This window comes from Temnothorax americanus, unplaced genomic scaffold (assembly GCF_048541705.1).
Source record: "Temnothorax americanus isolate GAGA-0224 unplaced genomic scaffold, ASM4854170v1 Scaffold2, whole genome shotgun sequence".
Classification (NCBI taxonomy): domain Eukaryota; kingdom Metazoa; phylum Arthropoda; class Insecta; order Hymenoptera; family Formicidae; genus Temnothorax; species Temnothorax americanus.
The window spans coordinates 2,182,416-2,201,312 of record NW_027509338.1 but is presented as its reverse complement, the minus strand read 5'-3'; the positions used below and the strand labels follow the sequence as shown (position 1 = coordinate 2,201,312).

Below are 18,897 nucleotides of genomic sequence, written 5' to 3'. Positions count from 1 at the left end.
ATCGTACACATTTTTTATTTTATGTAAGAATATATAGAATACCTTCACATATACAACGACAATTTAAATCTGATAATAGTGTAATGTATAATTAATGAAAAGAGGTATTATATATTTGTATACATCCGTTAATAACTTATGTATTTGTTCAAATATATGAGGAACGTAGCACAATTTTATTACATTTTTGAGAATTATATTTTCTCTGGCTATCGCAAATGTAAATAAAGTTTATTAATAAGGTTATTTGATATCGCAAAATATCTTTATTGCGCAATTTAAAAGTTATATGACATCAAATGGTTAAATTATAACATTTCATAGAAACATAATAGATTTAAAAATATTAATACAACGAAGATAAAATAAACATAATGATATAAAGAACGATGACATTATAGTTTACAAAAATGACTTCCTGCATGTTTCACGCGGTATTTAATAATGTGCTTAAATTATACATTATTACTTACTTATTTAATATTCAATAATTTCAGTTTCATAGAAAGTAGATAATTATTTTACTGTTTTATGCGTGAACAAGATTTGATACAAAATAATATCGTAATATATCGAAATAACGAAATACATGATAACAAACTAAAACCATTATTCCATCTCATGGGGTTTTCTGACAAAATTTTCGTCGATCGGTTCTAGTAAAGGATATAAACTTTGACTAAGCTTAAATGACAATAAATCGTCAAATTTCTTAATTTCATTAGTAGATGAAGTAACAGTAATTTTTCCAGATGACAGATTAGACAAATTCATTTCCATTGCCATATCCGTAGGCATCACATGTACCGACATCCTACGTCGAGTCGACTTGTTAATTATATTTTCCTAAGAAAGATTATGTTTAAAAAATATAATTAACTTATTATCTATCAAAATCACTTCTCTCACAAATTGTACGTCATATAAAAAGAATTATATTTTTCATTTGTTTTTTTCTATAAACTTTTTTTCTTTTTCATTGAATGATATAGTCCGTATATAAAAATAGGTAGTTACCTCAAAGAATTGCAGTAATTGTTGCTTCGGTATTTTCTGTAAATAATCTACTTCAATAGCTTCTCGATCGAAATTATATTCCTGTTTGTTAATTTCGTTCCAATATAAAGTGTATTGTTTAGATCTCGTTTTGGATGCCGTCAATTTTGACTTTAGACCATTCTTGTAGTTTTCAAATTTTTTTTTTGACATAGTAGATATGTGTTTCTGAAATGTTGTTACAAAAATATTAATAAGTATTTTAATAGAGACATACTCCAATTACTACCTCACATAATAATTAGAGTGATAAATTAATTCATATATAATCATAATATTAGAATATCGCGTGAGAAATTTAAAAAAAGACATGTTGTTATATAAGATCTTATTATACTTACATACATATTCTCCATAAATAAATCGATTACGACTTCGACATCTGGCGGGCGACGGTCACCTTGTACACCGACTGCCAAATATTGCGTTGTGAATCTCTTCATAACCTTACTAAATACTGTATAGCCTAAATTATACTCGGTCCTTAAGGTATTTAAGGTATGCTGATTAATAATTTGATGTAAAAGCAATAAAAGCATATTCGATTCCGTTGATCGTAGCCCAGTTGCGTAGTACACTATGGTACTAGAAGTTTTCAGCACTTCATTTTTCTCTTCAAATAGAACGTGGCAACCTACACAGTAATTATATATTAATACACAACACTTTACGTACTATGTCATATAGAAAATATTAACTCACTAAAAAGATAATGTTAAACCTTTGAAACAAATTGTAATCCTAATAAAATAACATTATTAATAAATACTTTTTCTTATATTTTTACATATTTATTTTTTATATGGATTAAAATAATTTTTTTAATTGTTTTTTCTTTATCTTCATAATAATCCTAATGGCAGCATAGGACCATTAGAAAAAACAATAAAATATTTATATTGAACTGTTCCATAAAATAAACTGAAATTCTTTAAGTATATAAATTCTTTTAAATTATCACATAAGTAAGATTTAGTCGTGTCGAGCTTACCATTTTCTAATTTAATTTCACGAGACAATAATAATTGCTTTTGTAACAAGGGTACCACGTGAGACATTTTAATTTTTAATTTAATCTCAAGTAGTTGACCTATACCTTTAGCTTCTTCTTTAGTCATGTTACCATATATTAAGCACTCTACATGCATTTTGCTGAATAACTTTGTTCTAAAGAGCTCGAGTTCAGCCGAGAGTTCAGCGGCTTTTACACCTATACATCACAGATATTTTAATATGTCATTAATAAGTGCTTTAGTCGTGCTAAGGACTAAAACCAATTTTTTAGAAACAAAAAAAATTATTTTAAACAGAAAAATATTATTATTCTTTTACACTTACCCTTCATACAATGTAATAATTCATCATTAAGCCAATGTTGTTCTGTCACCAGCATTTCTAGATAATTATCTGTCTTCTTAAACATATCAATGAAATTTTTGCACTTGATTTTCTGCAAGCCATTCCACATAAATTTGATGTTTAATTAAATTAATAAAATTGACACATTAATTATACATACATATCTTGTGTTTTTAAACCACTTCTCATCAAACTCCACATTTATCATTTGGTCCATGCTTTTTTCTAACAGATCACGTTGCTTGTCGTCGTAACCGTCTATTGTCATCTAGTAAAATAATTTATTTTCTCTTGGATTATATATGCTTTTATATAAAACATTAAATTAATGCTTATTTATAAAACATTCCGTAAACTTTATTAGAATATTACAGAGAGATAACTGGTCATATTTACGAATAATAATAATTATTAATATGAAATGAAATCTGAATCCTAAATAAGTAATATTTGATGTACATGAAGAAGTAGATATATGTTTAAACATTATTAATAACATTAACAAGTTAAATAATAATCTATTTGAATAAATCTATTTAAATAATATACAATATTTTATTAATGTTATTATATATATACTTACAATTATTCCATATTGTGTACCATTAATATACCATGTTATACCAGCTAATTTAGCTCTATATGTATAATCATTAAGGGACTTACGAATTAGTTCAACAAATATATCAGTAAAAATGGAACTGCGAGGATCCACGTAGGCGAATGGACTATAAATTAACGATATCACAAACGTTATTTGTAATTATAAAAAAAAATTTTTTTGTCTATTACATGAGAAGAGATTATAGCACCATTGTAATTTATATTTCTTAACTAAGAAGGTACTTTGAAATAACGACATTTGGAGATATATAAATGTACAAATTTAGATTCATTTTAGTAGTAATAACATTTCAGCGATAATCAATTAATTACTTTTATTTAGCATGTATATTAATATACATATATGCATATTAATCTCTCATTATTATAATAATTAAATAAATTACTTCACAATTGCAATTTGTATAAGTTGCTATAGAATATCTCAAATTCTGATTTAAAATTATCTCAGTATTTTATGTTGGATTAGAGAGAGAGAGAACAACACAATAGCTTTTTTTACAACCACACTTATCTCATACCTAACAAAGTTGAAGATCATCGTCACTTTCGGTACATTAAATACATTATCCTTTTTATGCCAAACTCTTACACGCAATGTATCCATTATACGTTGAGGAATCTTTTGTTGTACCTATAAAATTTCACCTGTTAATATGTGTAGAATATACAAATGACATCAAAATTGGTGGTTTATTAAGGCAATGAACAACTCCGTATGCAAAAGTTAGCGTGTAAAGCATTCTTTGCATTGCAATTTTCTTACTTATGTTGCAGTTTTTTAACTCTATGTTATGTAAATTAATATTTAAATTTTAGCCTTTATTTTTAAAAAGTTAATGCAGATATATGTACATATATATTTTTTTTTAATACTACACTATAATTATTTTTATTATAAGAATAATATGCGTAAGATTAGAATTGATTATAAACTACATTAACATTTTACATTTTAATCAAGTCTCATGACATGGTTTATATACATAGAGATTTTGCTTATTGTTAGTATCACGAAGTGGTGTTCAAGGATTAATATTGCGAGAAATGATAATTTTACGTACGTAAGGTTTGATAACAAAATTCTTCGGTATAAATTCATTTTTAGGAGGAAATTTCAGATCCGCGCTACGGCCAGCGCCTTCCCACATGTCCATTGTTACCTTGGGTATCTTTGTTTTCTCATATTCAATATCAAACCATACCTCTTTTTTACTCGCTACCCTTTCGTACTCTTTTGCGGCAACGTAAATTCTAATTTTTTGCGGCGTAAAATGTTCTTTTATTAGCTTTTCGATCAATTCTGGTTGCCATGCACGTTGCTCCAAAACGATTTTTTCCATGGGACACTCGTGCAGCTGACGGGCTATTCTAGATATGTCCTCATCAGACAAACCGTATATGTTCTCACCATAACTATTATTGATTTCCGACATTTTCTGAATTTCCTATAAATGTAAAATTTTCATATAACTCAAGATGTGATATACAATATTATAATATTATAGTACAAAGTGTCTAGCAAATAGCAATCCTACAATCTGCCGAGCATTCTACGAAAGATTATATTATTTTTCACTAATTACTTCATAGATCCATTTTTGCGGTCCATCCTCCTTCAGCATATTGATATATTGGAACATTTTTTGAACTATATTATTTACATAGTCAACACCTGTTTCAGTTAAATGAAATAAAACTTTAAAGAAACGTGTGTTTGTGTCCACATGATCAACCATAATTTCTAAATTATCACACCAATTCTCGGCCTTTAAAACCGATAATAATGAACCTTCGCTTTCGTATTGAAATAAATGCGTAATGTAATCGAGAGGCTATGTTAACAAATGAACAATAAACATTAAACATAAGTTTTAATTAAAATGTGACATAATGATGTTTCATTATATGTACTACAATAATAACAATTATGTGTTATTATTATCAATTATAGGAAGGGACAGAGAAAAGAAGAAAGAAAGAAATGGAAACAGAGAAAAAATTTTACAAGCATTTTTATAACTTTTGTAACTATATATATATATGTATATATAAAGTTGCGTGCACACACATAAAATTTTACAATACAACTGTATATTGTAAAAGGGAGGCCGGGACACCATGAGCTACGCCGGGATACCATGGGTCATTGACTGTTTAGGATAATCCAAAATGTTCAGGTTGATTCTGTTATTTCATATGACAGTTATTTCGTTGTCCATATTTCGTATCTAAATAGCAGTCATCAAAGTCCATAGTCTCGAGAAGCACGTGACATAAATGGTTCTCGTGATGCGTAAATTTCTGTTTAACCATTTGACATTTACAGTGCCAGACTAGAGTCAAGCTCAACAGGGTTTTCTTTCCCCGCTAATTTTTCCAAGCCCGTTTCCTTGGCAGTGGTTTCGCTATATAGATAGTCAATAGCGACCAAATTTAGAAATGTTTTAATATTGTTTTTGTAGTAATATACATGTACTAAAAATTAAGTGTAACTTTCTAACATCTTTTGTCATTTACTAGACTATAGATAATCATGTATCATTTATTTTTTTTTATTATGTTTTTCCGTTTTTTATATTAAAGGGGGAAACCACTGGGACTGCCGGAAAAAATGCTATTTTCATGAATTTTTTTCGCGAGAAATAATGAATTTAATCAAATTGGTTTGTCATCAATTTTTTTTAAACTGCCATTTTTTGTTAAAAAGTAATATTTCAAAAAATTTGTAGGCTTACTTGAAACTACATTTGTATAGTTTAAAATGACACCAAAATTTTTAATTTTAGACATCCCATTTTGACAGAGCACGAGCGCCCGCTTTTTTTGCGGAGGTACACGGCACCACATGCTGAAGGCGCAAATATTAATATTTTTTAATTATTTTTTTACAATATATTTAACATATGTACTTTAACGAAATGACAAACCAATTTGATTAAATTTATTATTTCTCGCAAAAAAATGCATGAAGAAAGCATTTTTTTTAGCCGTCACAGTGATTTCCTCTCTTAAGTGCATTTGGGACATCATAGGGCACCCAATGCTGCGGTACCATGGGTCACACACGCCTCCAAGGTAGATAATAGACAAGATAGGTTGATGATAGGTTGATGACATATGTTATTTTTGATTGAAGAAAACATGTGAGAAATTAGTTTTTCTAAAAAAAAACTGATATTTTAGTAGTGGGTTTTAATATCTTGTTTGTCCTGCCTAATCCTGAACAGTGTCATAAGGAAACGTATCGAATAAATTTTTTTTTAACTATTGTAATTTTTCGTTATTCCTTAAATAAATAAACTTAGTTTTGTGTGTGATTTATAGTGCTTCAGTGACAGACCCACGGTGCTCCGGGTATGTGGCACTTTGGGTAATTTCTCAAAAAATGTTTTAATTTTTTTCTCAAAAATTAATCAATATATTTGCCAAATATGCTAAATAAATTTTAAATTATACATAGTGCTTTAATTATTCAAAAAAAAATGAGACAAAGAATTTTATGTTTAAAAGTACTTTTTAGAGTTTGAATTTTTATGGTGTCTCGGTCTCCCCCCTACATATATATGTATTAAATAAATTAATATATACAAGATGTCCCAATTTTTTGCAGACAAACTTTAGTAGCATGTTCTTTAGGCAGAAATAAGAAAAAAATGTTATATAAACATTAGGTTATAAAAACATTAGGTCTTGAAATGCTTTTTATTACAAAGTTATAGCAAAAATATGAAATATATATGTAAGAAACAATTTAACTTAAGTTTGCATCATAAAGTGCCGCCCGTCCATACTAATACAAGATATACATCTATTTAACAGTACTCACATGTGTTGGCGAGATAGTAAAAGTATATATATATATATATCTTTGAAACCAATCGTTAAATCGTTGCTGAGAAAGTTAAAAGAAAAAATGTGTATTTAAACGTTTTGACAAGAAATGGAGATCAATTAGCATATCGTTGTATATGCCCATCCATACATTACAGTTGAATTTTAACGACAGAGTCATTAAAGAGCTGTTTCTCGAACAGCATATGGATTTTCGTGACCATGGTTGTTACGAAAATTGAAAACATCGCCTCTTGTGCGTGAATGTAGTTCTCTATTATATATGTCAAGGTCAAGATCGCAGAAGATTTTCCTTTATGCTAAATAATTACCACCTCATTTAACGGCGTACTATTTATGTACGGCGTGTCACTTCTTCCATACGAAATTTTAATTTTTGCTATAACTCTGTAATTAAACATTGTAGGACCTACGTTTGTATAACATTTTTTCTTATATTTCTGCTCATAAAACATTCTATTAAAGTTTGTTTTAAAAAAACTTGGGACTTATGATAATGGCAATTATGCAGAGATAAAGACCACTTTTTTATTTTAATAATTTTGAGATATATTATTAAGGTCATTAGCTTCATCAATCTTTAAAAGGCTTTAATTAGCGATGTTTATTAAAAATTTATTAACAACACAAATTTATGAGTAGAACGTAATTTTTTTGTTAATAACTTTTTGATGAACAATGACCCCATCGACTAAAACTTTTTAAATATACATTATACTTGTTGGTCATTCGTTACTTCATTAATAAGCTGATGACTTTGATACTATATTTTAAAATTATTGAAATTGGAAAGAGTCCCTATCTTTCTGTATAATTACCATAATTATATTTAAAAGAATTAAGATAAAATATATATTCGTATAAACTGTATAAAGTATTAAAGGAAAAGTGTATTATATTACCATCCGGTGTTCAGGCTTTATTTTAAGTAAAGTAAACGAAATGCATAACCATTTGATATCACGTTTCGGAACGTAGTACCATTTAGTGTTAAAATCTTCATCTTTGATTGGATGTTTAAAATACGTAGAAAATTTAACTTTCCTGTTTTTTACATTACAAAAGTATTTTACTACCATACCTTCGAGAACATCTAAACTATCTAAAGAAAAAATTTATTTATAGATGTAACATACATACGCTACATAAATATGTAACAAAAAATTATTATATTTGTTTATGGCAAAAAATATATTTTTTTCAAAAAAAAAATGTTATTGAAAATATATTTTACTTTGTGTTACGATTAGTTTTTTTTTTCCACATTTTAATCGAACCTTTTTTAACCTTTTGAGGCCACACGGAGTCGGGAGGTGCGAGTGCATGGACCGTGAAAACATGTGCCCGCAACAAGAACTTCCCCCCCTGCGAGGAACGGCGGATTGGAGTCGTGATCCTTCCAATCCGCCGTACATAAGAAAGCTCGGACAATGGGCTGGGAGAACAATCTCCCGGGAAGGCGCCAGACTGGCGTGTCCCGGGGGAGCATCGGAAGAATCACAGCGTTTCCCGGGGCTCCCCCAGTCAAAGCACCGTGAGGACCATCGTGGAGTTTTAGCCGGTAAAAATCCGGCACTCTCTTCGCCTCTCACGGAGGCGTTAGGGTCTTCCCCCTCTCACAAAAAGGGGCTATCGGTCGAATGGCCGGTAGTCAAAGATTTCTCCACGTAAAAAAAAAGCCACACGGGGTGGCTGCCACCCCGACCAAACTTCAGGACCCGATATGTTTAATTCTTGATTTTTTATCTTAGTTACCTTTTCTGATATATTTATGTAATATTTGTTAATAAAAATACATTAGTTTACTTTTAATTAAAAGTACATAAATTAAAATGTGAAAATACGCGTTTGCTTTATTTACCCAAAATCTCAACTTTGATCCTCCAAGTAATTGTTTTTGGGAACGCCCATATAAAACATATTTTTTTCCTTAAAATAACACATTTTACATAATTTTTTAATGAGCGCTACTTAATATCGAATCTTGAAAAAAATACGAATGTTTAAATTAAAAATGGCTGCCAATTTTTTTTTTTTTTTTTTTAATTAAAAATTGAAGGCACATTTCGGGTTTTGCATCATACATATTTTTTTCTTCATACCTCGGTCGAAAGTACGTACTTTCGTCCCTAATAGCAAGGACGAAAGTTTAACATTTACTCCCTGTGAAAAGTACACGCGCGCTCTCTATAACTTTAAACCGTAACGCCCTTTAACCTTAAAAATAGTCATCAATATTGATCTGTCAATATGTCATCTGATGAATCCGTAGACGAGGAAGAAGTTATACGAAATTTCGATGCAGAAGCGCGATTGATAATAAATACAGATACGTTGCCAAAGAAGTCTGTTGATCGATACAATCTTGTTTACGACACGTATAAAAAGTGGCAGATAGAACACAAAACTTCACTGTCAAACTGTGAAGAAAATAATTTGGTTGTGTATTTTAAGGACCTATCTAAAAAATTAAAGCCGTCAACTTTATGAAGTGTTTGGTCAATTTTGAAAAGCACATTAAATTCAAGAGACAATGTTAACATAGGTAATTTTCTTAACTTGAAAGCTAATAGAATTAATTTATTTTTACAAAATATGACAAGACGACTCTTGGAATGTATTTGATGCCTGCCCCCCCGACCAGCAGCACTCGCTTCGCTCGTGCCGCAAATGTCGGGGGCAGGCATCAAAAACATGCTTATTAACATTTAAAGTTAAAAAAAGTAAAATTAATAACGTACTTTCGACCGGCTATGAAGAAAAATCGTATACACTACGCGGGCCAAAAGTTGAAATCTCGGTCCTGCTCGTCATGATGCCCTCGGCTTCGCCTCGGGGCATCATGACGCGCAGGGCCGAAAATTCAACTTTCGGCCCTTGTAATGTAATATACTATTGAACAATACCCTTAAGATGTTTCATGAATTTTTACACACACGGGGGCGTATTAAAAAAACAGGCGTGGCCTCAAAGGGTTAAAAGTATTAATTATAATAATAATAATATACTGGTTAAAGCAAATTTAGAAAACAATTAAAATTTTATGTAGCAATTTTATGAATACCAATATATTTACATATTTTTCTTATTTATGTGTATGTACTGATAAGATTCTTTCTTGAAGATAAGATAATATAATGTTTAATACAATAACTGATCATAAAATGTGAATTAACTCATTAATTATAAAAATTTCATTTATTATCATTTAGTAGGGGAGAGTTTTCGAATGCGTACCGGTCGCTTAAATCGTATCTTATCAATATTTTATTAGATATATTATTACTTAATATAAGCAACATTTATTAACAAAAATGTGAAATAAATGAGAAATAAGTAATATAGACAAAAATTTAAAATGACACTCCGAGTACAGATTACATCTTGTTTTGTGCGTGCTAACAACATTTAAAAATTTCACATACAACTGACGTAAATTTTTGATCAATTTATATAGCTAATTATAATGTAATTATGCAATTTTATTATCAATTGTTACATTTTTATAAAAGAAGGTTTGATGAATTAGTTAATTATGTCTTTCATTAGTCTTACATTTTTAATTATTTTTATTTATAAATTCGATACTTTCAATAAGAAAGATATGATTTAAAAGACCCACAGGTACGATTTAGGCGACCGGTTGCCTAAATCGTACCTTTTGCAGCATGTTACAAAAAGATTTACAACAAATTAATTTGTTATTGGTGAAAAGCCAAACATGTAATAATAGGTGTCTGAAACATCAAGCTATAATTTCTAACGTTTGTTTGCGTACAAATCACTATCAAATGGGAAATATAATAAAAAATAACTTAAGTGGTACGCATTCGGCAACTCTCCTTTATACTTATCCCAAAATTAAAATATTTTTGTATATAACAGGGTAAAAAGAATTTATGTTCTAAATTATTGCATACCTGTACTAAGAATACACAGCGACATAATATTTGCAGAATAATATTTCTTATAAAACTTCTTTAGTTTAGCTCTAACGTCAATTTTCTCATCCTTCGGTATTTCTTCTAATGTCTCTTTATTACCTACGTCGAAATTTGAATACGGATGATCCAATTTTATAGATTCTTTCTCCAATTCTCTTAATCGGTACTTTTCGTTCGTTAACTTTATGTGGTATTCTGAATCTATAGTATTTATCTCTTTCTCAAGCAAATTCTTGTCAAAGAGAGGCGCTATGAAAAACTGCGCAAATCGATCTAAAGCTCCTTCCAACTTATCCGGAGTTACAGTGAAATAATAATTAGTGGAGTTTATGCTTGTCATTGCATTGATGTGACCGTTAGACTGCGTCAAGTACATATCGAAATCATTTTGTGAACGATATTTCTCCGTTCCCAAAAATAACATATGCTCGCAAAGGTGCGCTAATCCAAGTAGGGGCCTGGTATTGCAATTGTGGCCTGTAACATATTTTATCTCTAGTCAAATAACTTCTGAAATTGATAATATGAAACATTAATTAACCCTTTTGGTACGGAGAATGACTACAGTCACTGTCCATTATACCGCTCGTTGCGGCCGAGCAGTGACTATATAGTCACTGTCTACATGCTGCTCACTGCGGCCGAGAGTTAATTTGAAATGCTTCTGTTAAGGAGGCTCTTACCCGGCTGCTCTAATCAATGTAGCAACCGAAAAATTATCATTAATAATTGGTTATAAAATTATCGGAAAATTAAATAAAAAAATAAATAATGATTTTTACATAGTGTAAGAGTAAGTTATATGTTCTATTAGTGTAAATATTAAAATTTATACAATAAGTCAGTTGACCATGTCAGTGCTAAAGAGCAGAACATGCGCGTGTCACAACGTCGTCTGTAGCAGTCTGCAGCTAAGTGAGGTGTAGCCGTGTAGCGTTGTAGCGAATGATGCGATGAAGAGATGGAGCCAAAAGAAAGATATAACGTGAGAATGCTGAGAGGGAAAATGAAAGGAAAATTCGCGAAAATAAAGGTTGTCAATGCGCGAGAGAATAATTATGCCGCTACCATACAGCGCAGAGAAAAGACATGTGCAAGTGAGATTAGAAACTTCGCGCTATTTTGACACTCGGAAGATCATTCGCCTAACCTGTCGTACGTCATATTAAAACTACAATATCTTTTATAACTCATCGTCAACACCAAGTTTTCTTCTTATCATTAGAAAGATTATTATTTTAACTACAATTTCTTAGTTTTTTGTTTACCTGGCTCGCAAACTTGCCAAGAAAATACATCACTTCCGGTAAAAATTTTAGCGTTTACCATATGCCCTGTGTTAAAAATGCGAATTTCAATACTGATATTTTTACAGTTTTTATCGTCAACCTATGCTCAAGTTTTGGGCATCGGTCCGTTGTGGTTCACTTTACAACATATATTAATTTCATAAAGATCTGTCATATTATGATCGAGGTAAAAGCCTCCTTAATACATTTTTAAAATTGTTCTTGTTATTGAGTTTTATTACATATAATAGATGAATGCATTGAACGTCGTGTGCCTCTCGGCCGCGAATCACGTATATCGGCGGATCGACGCTTCGACCACTGGAGTACCGTTCGCGTCCCGGTCGCTCCGTACCGAAAGGGTTAATAGAAACATATTAATGTTTGATCATATATATACATGTATATGCGAAATCACAAAATATAACTAAATCTATCCACAAGCAAATAAAACAGCAAACAATATTAATAATGTAGAATGACTCAGAAGAAGGAGCAGAATACATAAACTGCACATCAAAACATTCAATTTATATAATAAACATTCAAATATATATAATGTTATTAAGCAAATTACAGATCAAATTACAAAGACCTAAATATTAATACATTAAAGTATATTAAATACTCGTACATTTAACTAATAAAATTGTTATTTATCCTTTGACGATATATTCTTTTGTGACAATTTATAATTTATGCACAGTATGATTTCATAAAAAAGTTCATATAGGTACGTATTGCTAGAAACACCAAGTTAAGGTATAAAATACAGAAATAACATGAATATAATTACCGATATTAACGTCCATTGCAGCAATACTCATGTCAGTTTTTGAATCGCTTATCAAAAGAATTTTCATTTTATTTCCAAGTACTAAGCCTCTGTACAATTTATGGTCATTATCTGCATGTTCTATGTTATCAAATCGCTTCTTCACATATTTCGTAAAAGGATTCTTCACATTCACACAGGATGCCATGTTGGTCACCAGTGCCGCAGACTCGTAAATATTATTTCTAAACGTGAAGAAAATACACATAAAGACTTGAAGGACATATGAAATTGTCAATTTATTATATCTATACATCAACGATGCTGAAAAATATTGCAACAAAAAAAATTATAATTTCTTAAGAATTATTCGCACCATATAGTCTGTGCCCGAGCGAAGGAAAGGAAAAAAGACCTCCGAGATTCACTATGTGAATGCGGAAATTATAGATTATAATCGTCTAAAAGTTGTATTCACATAGTCTTAAAATAAATATTTATTTACAGAATATGTACAAGTTAATCTCAACCCGAGAACGCGCGCGCCCGGGCGCTGGAGCTACTTAAACAATCAACCAAGTTTTAATTTATATGTGCTGCTTTCGTATTTCAAATATTTATTTGCTTTTTTTTACTTTTCACGGAAAATATTGAATAAATCTATATACGTATTGTCCTCAAATACTGATAAATTATTATAGAGCAATGCAAAATATGCAATATGTAATTAATAACAACGAGTTTAATTGGGGTGTATAAAAGTAGCCCCAGGCACCAGGTACCGTTTTTTTTTCTTAATGAAGTCCGCGCTTCCGCGAACGATGGAACAATGTTCGATTCCGCAAGTCACCTACTTTAAACCTGTGAGAATATCTAGACTTGTCGCCAGCCGCTAAAGTCTCTTTTGAAAATCGCAGAGTGAGCGGAAAGACACGTAATTTTTTTCGGAACGCAAGAGAATCACGCACTGTCGCAACTAAAGACTGGAGGTCGAGTTCGAGCCCGCGCGCGAAGATCCGGGATTTTATTTTCGCGAATTTCAGAAGTTTCTGAAACATCGGATCCCTATCAACGAGCCAAAAAATTTACCGGGCCAATCGGTTGTCGACAGCCCGAGATGTCAGTTAATTTTCCAAGTGTTAACGACTCGGCTGATCTCGGAGTCGACAACCGATCAGCTGTTGTTGTATACCGACCCTTTGCTTTGCCCTTAGTGTTTACCTCGCACTGAGTCCCCGAGACCAAGTATAGTGAGTCTGCATGACACAAGCAAAAACGAGGCAATGTTTTTCTTTTTTTTTGGGAAAATATGCCGTCTATTCCCGAAGCGAAATTAAACTGTTAGATTTTAGAATGTTATTTACGCCGTTTAACGTCGCGAAAACCATGCAAATTTGTAGGAAAGACGATCAATATTTTAAGGCGGAATTTTCATTAAATGGCATAGAGAAAAAGGGTTTGATTTTAAACAGTATTTTTTTTTTCCCCAGAAAATTTCTGACAATGAGTCATAAAATAAGATATCAATAATATTAATGTTACATGAAACATTGAATAAAAACATTAAAATGTTGCACAGTAATGCCAGCAAGTTTCACATTCGCCGATCTTTCTGAACATGAAGAAGGTTTTATTTAGAACGTTTCAAGAGAGCAATACTTTTTGTTAAAAAAAAAAAAAATAATAGTAAACGCTAACGGCAAGCACCTTTATTAATATAGTTAGTGAACTTTAATATTTGATTTTTATTATTGCATCTGTGATTAAGGTCGCGCGCGATTTTGCGATGATGGATAGGAAGTGCAAGTGCAGAAGAAAATAAGAAGAAAAGTTTGTTAAAACTTACGGTCTATTCGCGGTACACCGTACTGAGCGGTGGCTGGATTACGAAGGCCGGTGAAAGCCTGGATCCCGCGCTGCGGGTGCAATCTAGCTCGGTGGAATTATCACAGCAATGATAGTTTAATCGGAAGATCTCTCAGATCGAACGTACGAATTACACGGACTTTGTAGGCTCACAATCAGCGAAAGCGGAGTGGAAATAGATCCTCTGCTGCGAACTGCTACGCGCTACTGTCGTTACTACGTGACTGTAACGTGCGTGTCGCGATCCTACCCGCGCGCTTTTATTTACTCGACCTTCCAGAGGATTCTCGATAATGATTTGCCGATTTTCGGCGCAAGGCAAAGAATTTACTTCTGCAGTGACGCGCTAATTCTGAATAAGACGAGGGGAACTTATTAGGGATAAGATCAACAAGTATTAATTTTTAATAGAATGTTAATTAGACACATTTGTTACCCAGCTTCCCAAACAATGCTTGAAAATATTTTTGGATAACTCAGGAAAGAGATTAATGATGGCACATATAATTATGCAATGATTTCAAATTTTGATAAAAGAAAATAATATTTTGCATTAATAACGTACTAACTGTATGGAAATACAGAAATAATTGGATAAGATATGTAACATGTAACATTGAAGTGATATGTGATATATGCGTAATATAGGATTAGTAATAATTAATTACATAATATTGAGATACATATATTTATATAGATAATTTTACCTAACTAATAAGTCGTTATTAATATCTCTTTCTTATTTAATTGATGCCATGCTTTTATATACGTTTCTGCAAGTATGTAAATCTTTTCTACATGTTCCTATATACATATGCACTTTCATACCTGACTATTATAGTCATACATGATGATGCGTCTTAGTGGACAAACTCGCTTTGAGTGTGTAAGTATTTGTGTAAGTGAGACTGAAAACTGAAATCGCGTCAAAAACTTTTTCGCAGACTCGACTCAATATCTCAGGATTGACTGCACTAATTTTATTCGGATCGATCGCAATCGAAGCTTGTATTGACATTATATAATAAAAGTATCATTTGATTTTTATTTACGACCTTTGTTTTCAAGATATTTAAATTCGACGATTTCGAAAATTTGACGATTCGAAAATTTGACGAGGCAAAAACTCCAGATAAGCTACTAAACTTGGTAGTGCCGTATCATGTCATGCGCGGTCATGCGACTGTCGCTTTTTTTACTTATATCTTTTTGTATATGTACTTGGCGTCGCTACCGCATCACTTGAAAAGCATTGCCTTTTTGATATTGATTATAACATTGAAGAACTGTGGTGCATCTGTATAAGTGGAATTGAAAAGAGAAAGGGATATATATATATATATATTGGCTTGTCCATTGGGTGTCCTTGCTACTCTTTTCCATCATCCTCATCGTCGACGTTTCTTGCATCCTTCATCTCGAACCACCATCTTCATGAACCGTTCATCTTCCGTTCTCCTACTCTCTTCCTACTGTCGTAGATTCCAAAGAGGGTTGACAGCATAAACCCTGGTTTGGCAAACCCGGTTTTGACAGCAGTTCCCAAACGCATGAATTTTTAATAAAATTACCTACGCCAGACATCGCGTGCTCTCTATTCCTCTGTCTCCCTCTCCCTCCCGCCTTTGCTCCTTCTTTCTCTCCCTCTCCCTCTCTATTTCGACTAATATAGAACTCTAACAGCCGTAGCTGCAGAGGGATGATAATTCATTTTTTTCACACGAGAATCGATTGCGTACCCTTGCTATGGCTAGCGATTTTTATCGTGCTCGATAACTCGGCCGCGACATCGAATCTCGATGAATTAGCGGATACCATTTTTCACGCTTTGACGTCTAATTGATCGCGTATTTGTTCTGATTGGATGATTACTATTTACATTAATTATTAACATCGTTAGTAACGGGAGCAGCAGACGGGTTTGATTGCATCGAGATTTTGGGTGACTGCCTTTTAGTTATTATTTGCAGCTACAACGTTTACAAAACACATATTTCAGAATAGAAAACATATGCTACTAAAATCCAGAGATTTTTTTATGTAAGATAGGAACATCATGCTACTAATTTCGAAAAATCTCTTTTAATTTCCATTGTCTGTTAAAAGAATTTATTTTATTGTTATTCATGTTATTTAATGAATTACTGGAATGATGTCAATAGACAAAAATGGTTAGAAATGTTCTTTCAAGATGTCCCAAGAAATTATAAGGTCTTAACGCGGATGATTTTTTTCCGAATCTTGCGAATCCGTATTAGGATATCGTACTAATTTAGTCTTACCTAAATTGTCTTTTTCTCCGTTCCCGATGACTCGTCTGGGAGAGTTGATTCCGCCACAATGCAACATTATTGCTGACATTACGTTATCGTACTCAGACATTTGCCCGACTACTTCCTCGCGGGATTTTTGTTACTCCGATTTTCATTTCCCCGCATCAAATCACTCAATCGCATTTCTTTTTTATAATTTGCAGTCGCAAGATATATACATATATTTAGCCAGATTTAGTTTGAAATACATAAATCAAAGTTTGCATTTAAATTTTAAAAATAAATCTTATGAATTTAACTGTTTGCTTTGTTTTATTTACCTTTGTTTAATTAATGATAAATTTGAGTTCTGTTGTCGTACTTTTTGTATTATTATCTATGAAAATATAATTTAATTGTTTGAAAGCTGAAGGTGCTTTAGAGAACTAAGATTGTCGGATTTAATAAATCAGAATTGTGTCCTTGGCCTTGTGAGAATTTTGAAATTAAAAAATTTTCCTTTGAAGGATTAGAAATTCAAGACTCATTTTACTCACGCATTTTATTATATTGTCGCAATACCTTATTTTATTTATTTTATTTATTGATTTTTTATTAAGAATGACGTGCTTTGTAACATAGCTTATATGCAGCTTACAGCTTACGTATAAAAATGCAACATCTTGCCAGTATTTTGTACATTTATACAAGGAATTCGATGTTTAAATGCAAAACAGCTGCAAACGCTTTTCTTGTATTTTACAGATTTTAATGTGATTTATTCGAAAGTGTAGTAATGTAGTGTTTAGAATACAACAAGATGTTTCGCAGATTGCAATTTAATTCGCTTTGATATCAACACGTTGGCTCCTTCGATAGTCGAGTCCGATACATCACGTCATGTCGTGTTGTAATTAAATTGCGATATACATTTGCAATTGTAATGCAATAATGTGTAACAACAATCAGCACGCTATAACGCCCGACGACGTATCGCGACGTTGCATTTCCCTTCCAGAATTGATATCGTTCATGTTTGGACGGCCGGCCCGCGCGGTATATATTGCTTCTATTATCATAATCGTGGCTAAGTTGTAAACAAACAAATACGTTATTTAGATCGCATTACAGCGCGCATATCATTCTGCGCGATTTCAGAAAGCAATTACATTTTCATCATTACATTTAATTACAGTTTCGTTACTTAATTAGATTTGTTTAATGCTGTTTAATTACAAACCCGTTTAATTATGCGCTGTTGGAAAATTTTATCATCATTCGTCATTGTTATCTGGATGTTTACTGTCAGCCACGTATACAGGATGCCTCGTTTAACTTTGATTTACAATCGGTTTATTTCTCAGCGTAGGATTGATAAAATTGTCGGAAAAAGTTCAGCAGATAAATCTGAAATAAAACGACTGTTTAATTCATTTGAGATATATATTAGTGAAGCAACACATGTTTTTGTTACATGCCGTTATATAAACGCTCTCCATTCTGAATTTTAAATGTCTCTCTCATTAAGGCTTCCACATCAAACTTCCACCGGGGAAAAATAAACTTTAAATATGTCAAATAACGTGTAACGAAAGTTCCGCGTGTTGAAGCTACAATATTCCGTGTATTCCGCAGCAACTTTGGGTAATAAAATTCTCGTCGCGCGCGTTTACGTCAATACAAATAGCGAGATAAAAAATCCTAGTAAATCCATGAAACAAGAGGGGAGATACGTGTGCGAAATATAAAATATTGTTTCTCGTACGATAGATCGATTCCGGCTACCGAGACGGACCAAGAAATATAGCGGCCGCGGTATTTACGTATCGGAAGGTTAAACGGCGCGCATCGTCGAGTTTATTTCGCGAGCGAGGAAT

General features: G+C 31.9%; 1 protein-coding gene and 1 long non-coding RNA gene across 3 annotated transcripts in view; one reads left to right on the top strand and one right to left on the bottom strand.

Moving 5' to 3' along the window:
* The window catches only part of LOC143897207 (uncharacterized), a 274,838-nt gene extending 266,515 nt beyond the window's left edge, over positions 1-8,323 (top strand). The window contains exon 6 of the long non-coding RNA XR_013256875.1: positions 8,190-8,323. This is a non-coding gene — a long non-coding RNA (uncharacterized LOC143897207). The remainder of the gene's footprint in view (positions 1-8,189) is intronic.
* Positions 262-14,996, bottom strand: LOC143897201 (insulin-degrading enzyme-like). Of its 2 annotated transcripts, XM_077405635.1 has the most exons (14): positions 14,749-14,996; positions 12,924-13,147; positions 10,815-11,315; positions 7,797-7,996; positions 4,626-4,874; positions 4,104-4,487; positions 3,561-3,673; positions 2,999-3,143; positions 2,576-2,683; positions 2,395-2,506; positions 2,048-2,266; positions 1,398-1,690; positions 1,018-1,224; positions 263-846 (listed from the first exon to the last, which is right to left on the bottom strand). In XM_077405635.1, exons 2-14 carry the CDS (start codon positions 13,108-13,110, stop codon positions 610-612), a joined length of 2,955 nt encoding a protein of 984 aa, XP_077261761.1. In that variant the 5' UTR covers positions 13,111-13,147; positions 14,749-14,996; the 3' UTR covers positions 263-609. The 2 variants fall into 2 exon arrangements, with proteins under 2 accessions (XP_077261762.1, XP_077261761.1); XM_077405636.1 differs by lacking the exon at positions 14,749-14,996 and having other exon boundaries at positions 262-846.
* Positions 14,997-18,897: the final 3,901 nt, after the last annotated feature.

Coding starts and splice junctions, on each gene's coding strand:
- LOC143897201 (XM_077405635.1), bottom strand. CDS start 13,110: ATGGCATCCTGTGTGAATGTGAAGAATCCTTTTACGAAATATGTGAAG. Junction 3,144..3,560: donor ATGATCTTCAACTTTGTTAG/GTATGAGATAAG, acceptor GTTAATTTATAG/TCCATTCGCCTACGTGGATC. Junction 2,507..2,575: donor GGTTTAAAAACACAAGATAT/GTATGTATAATT, acceptor AATGGCTTGCAG/AAAATCAAGTGCAAAAATTT.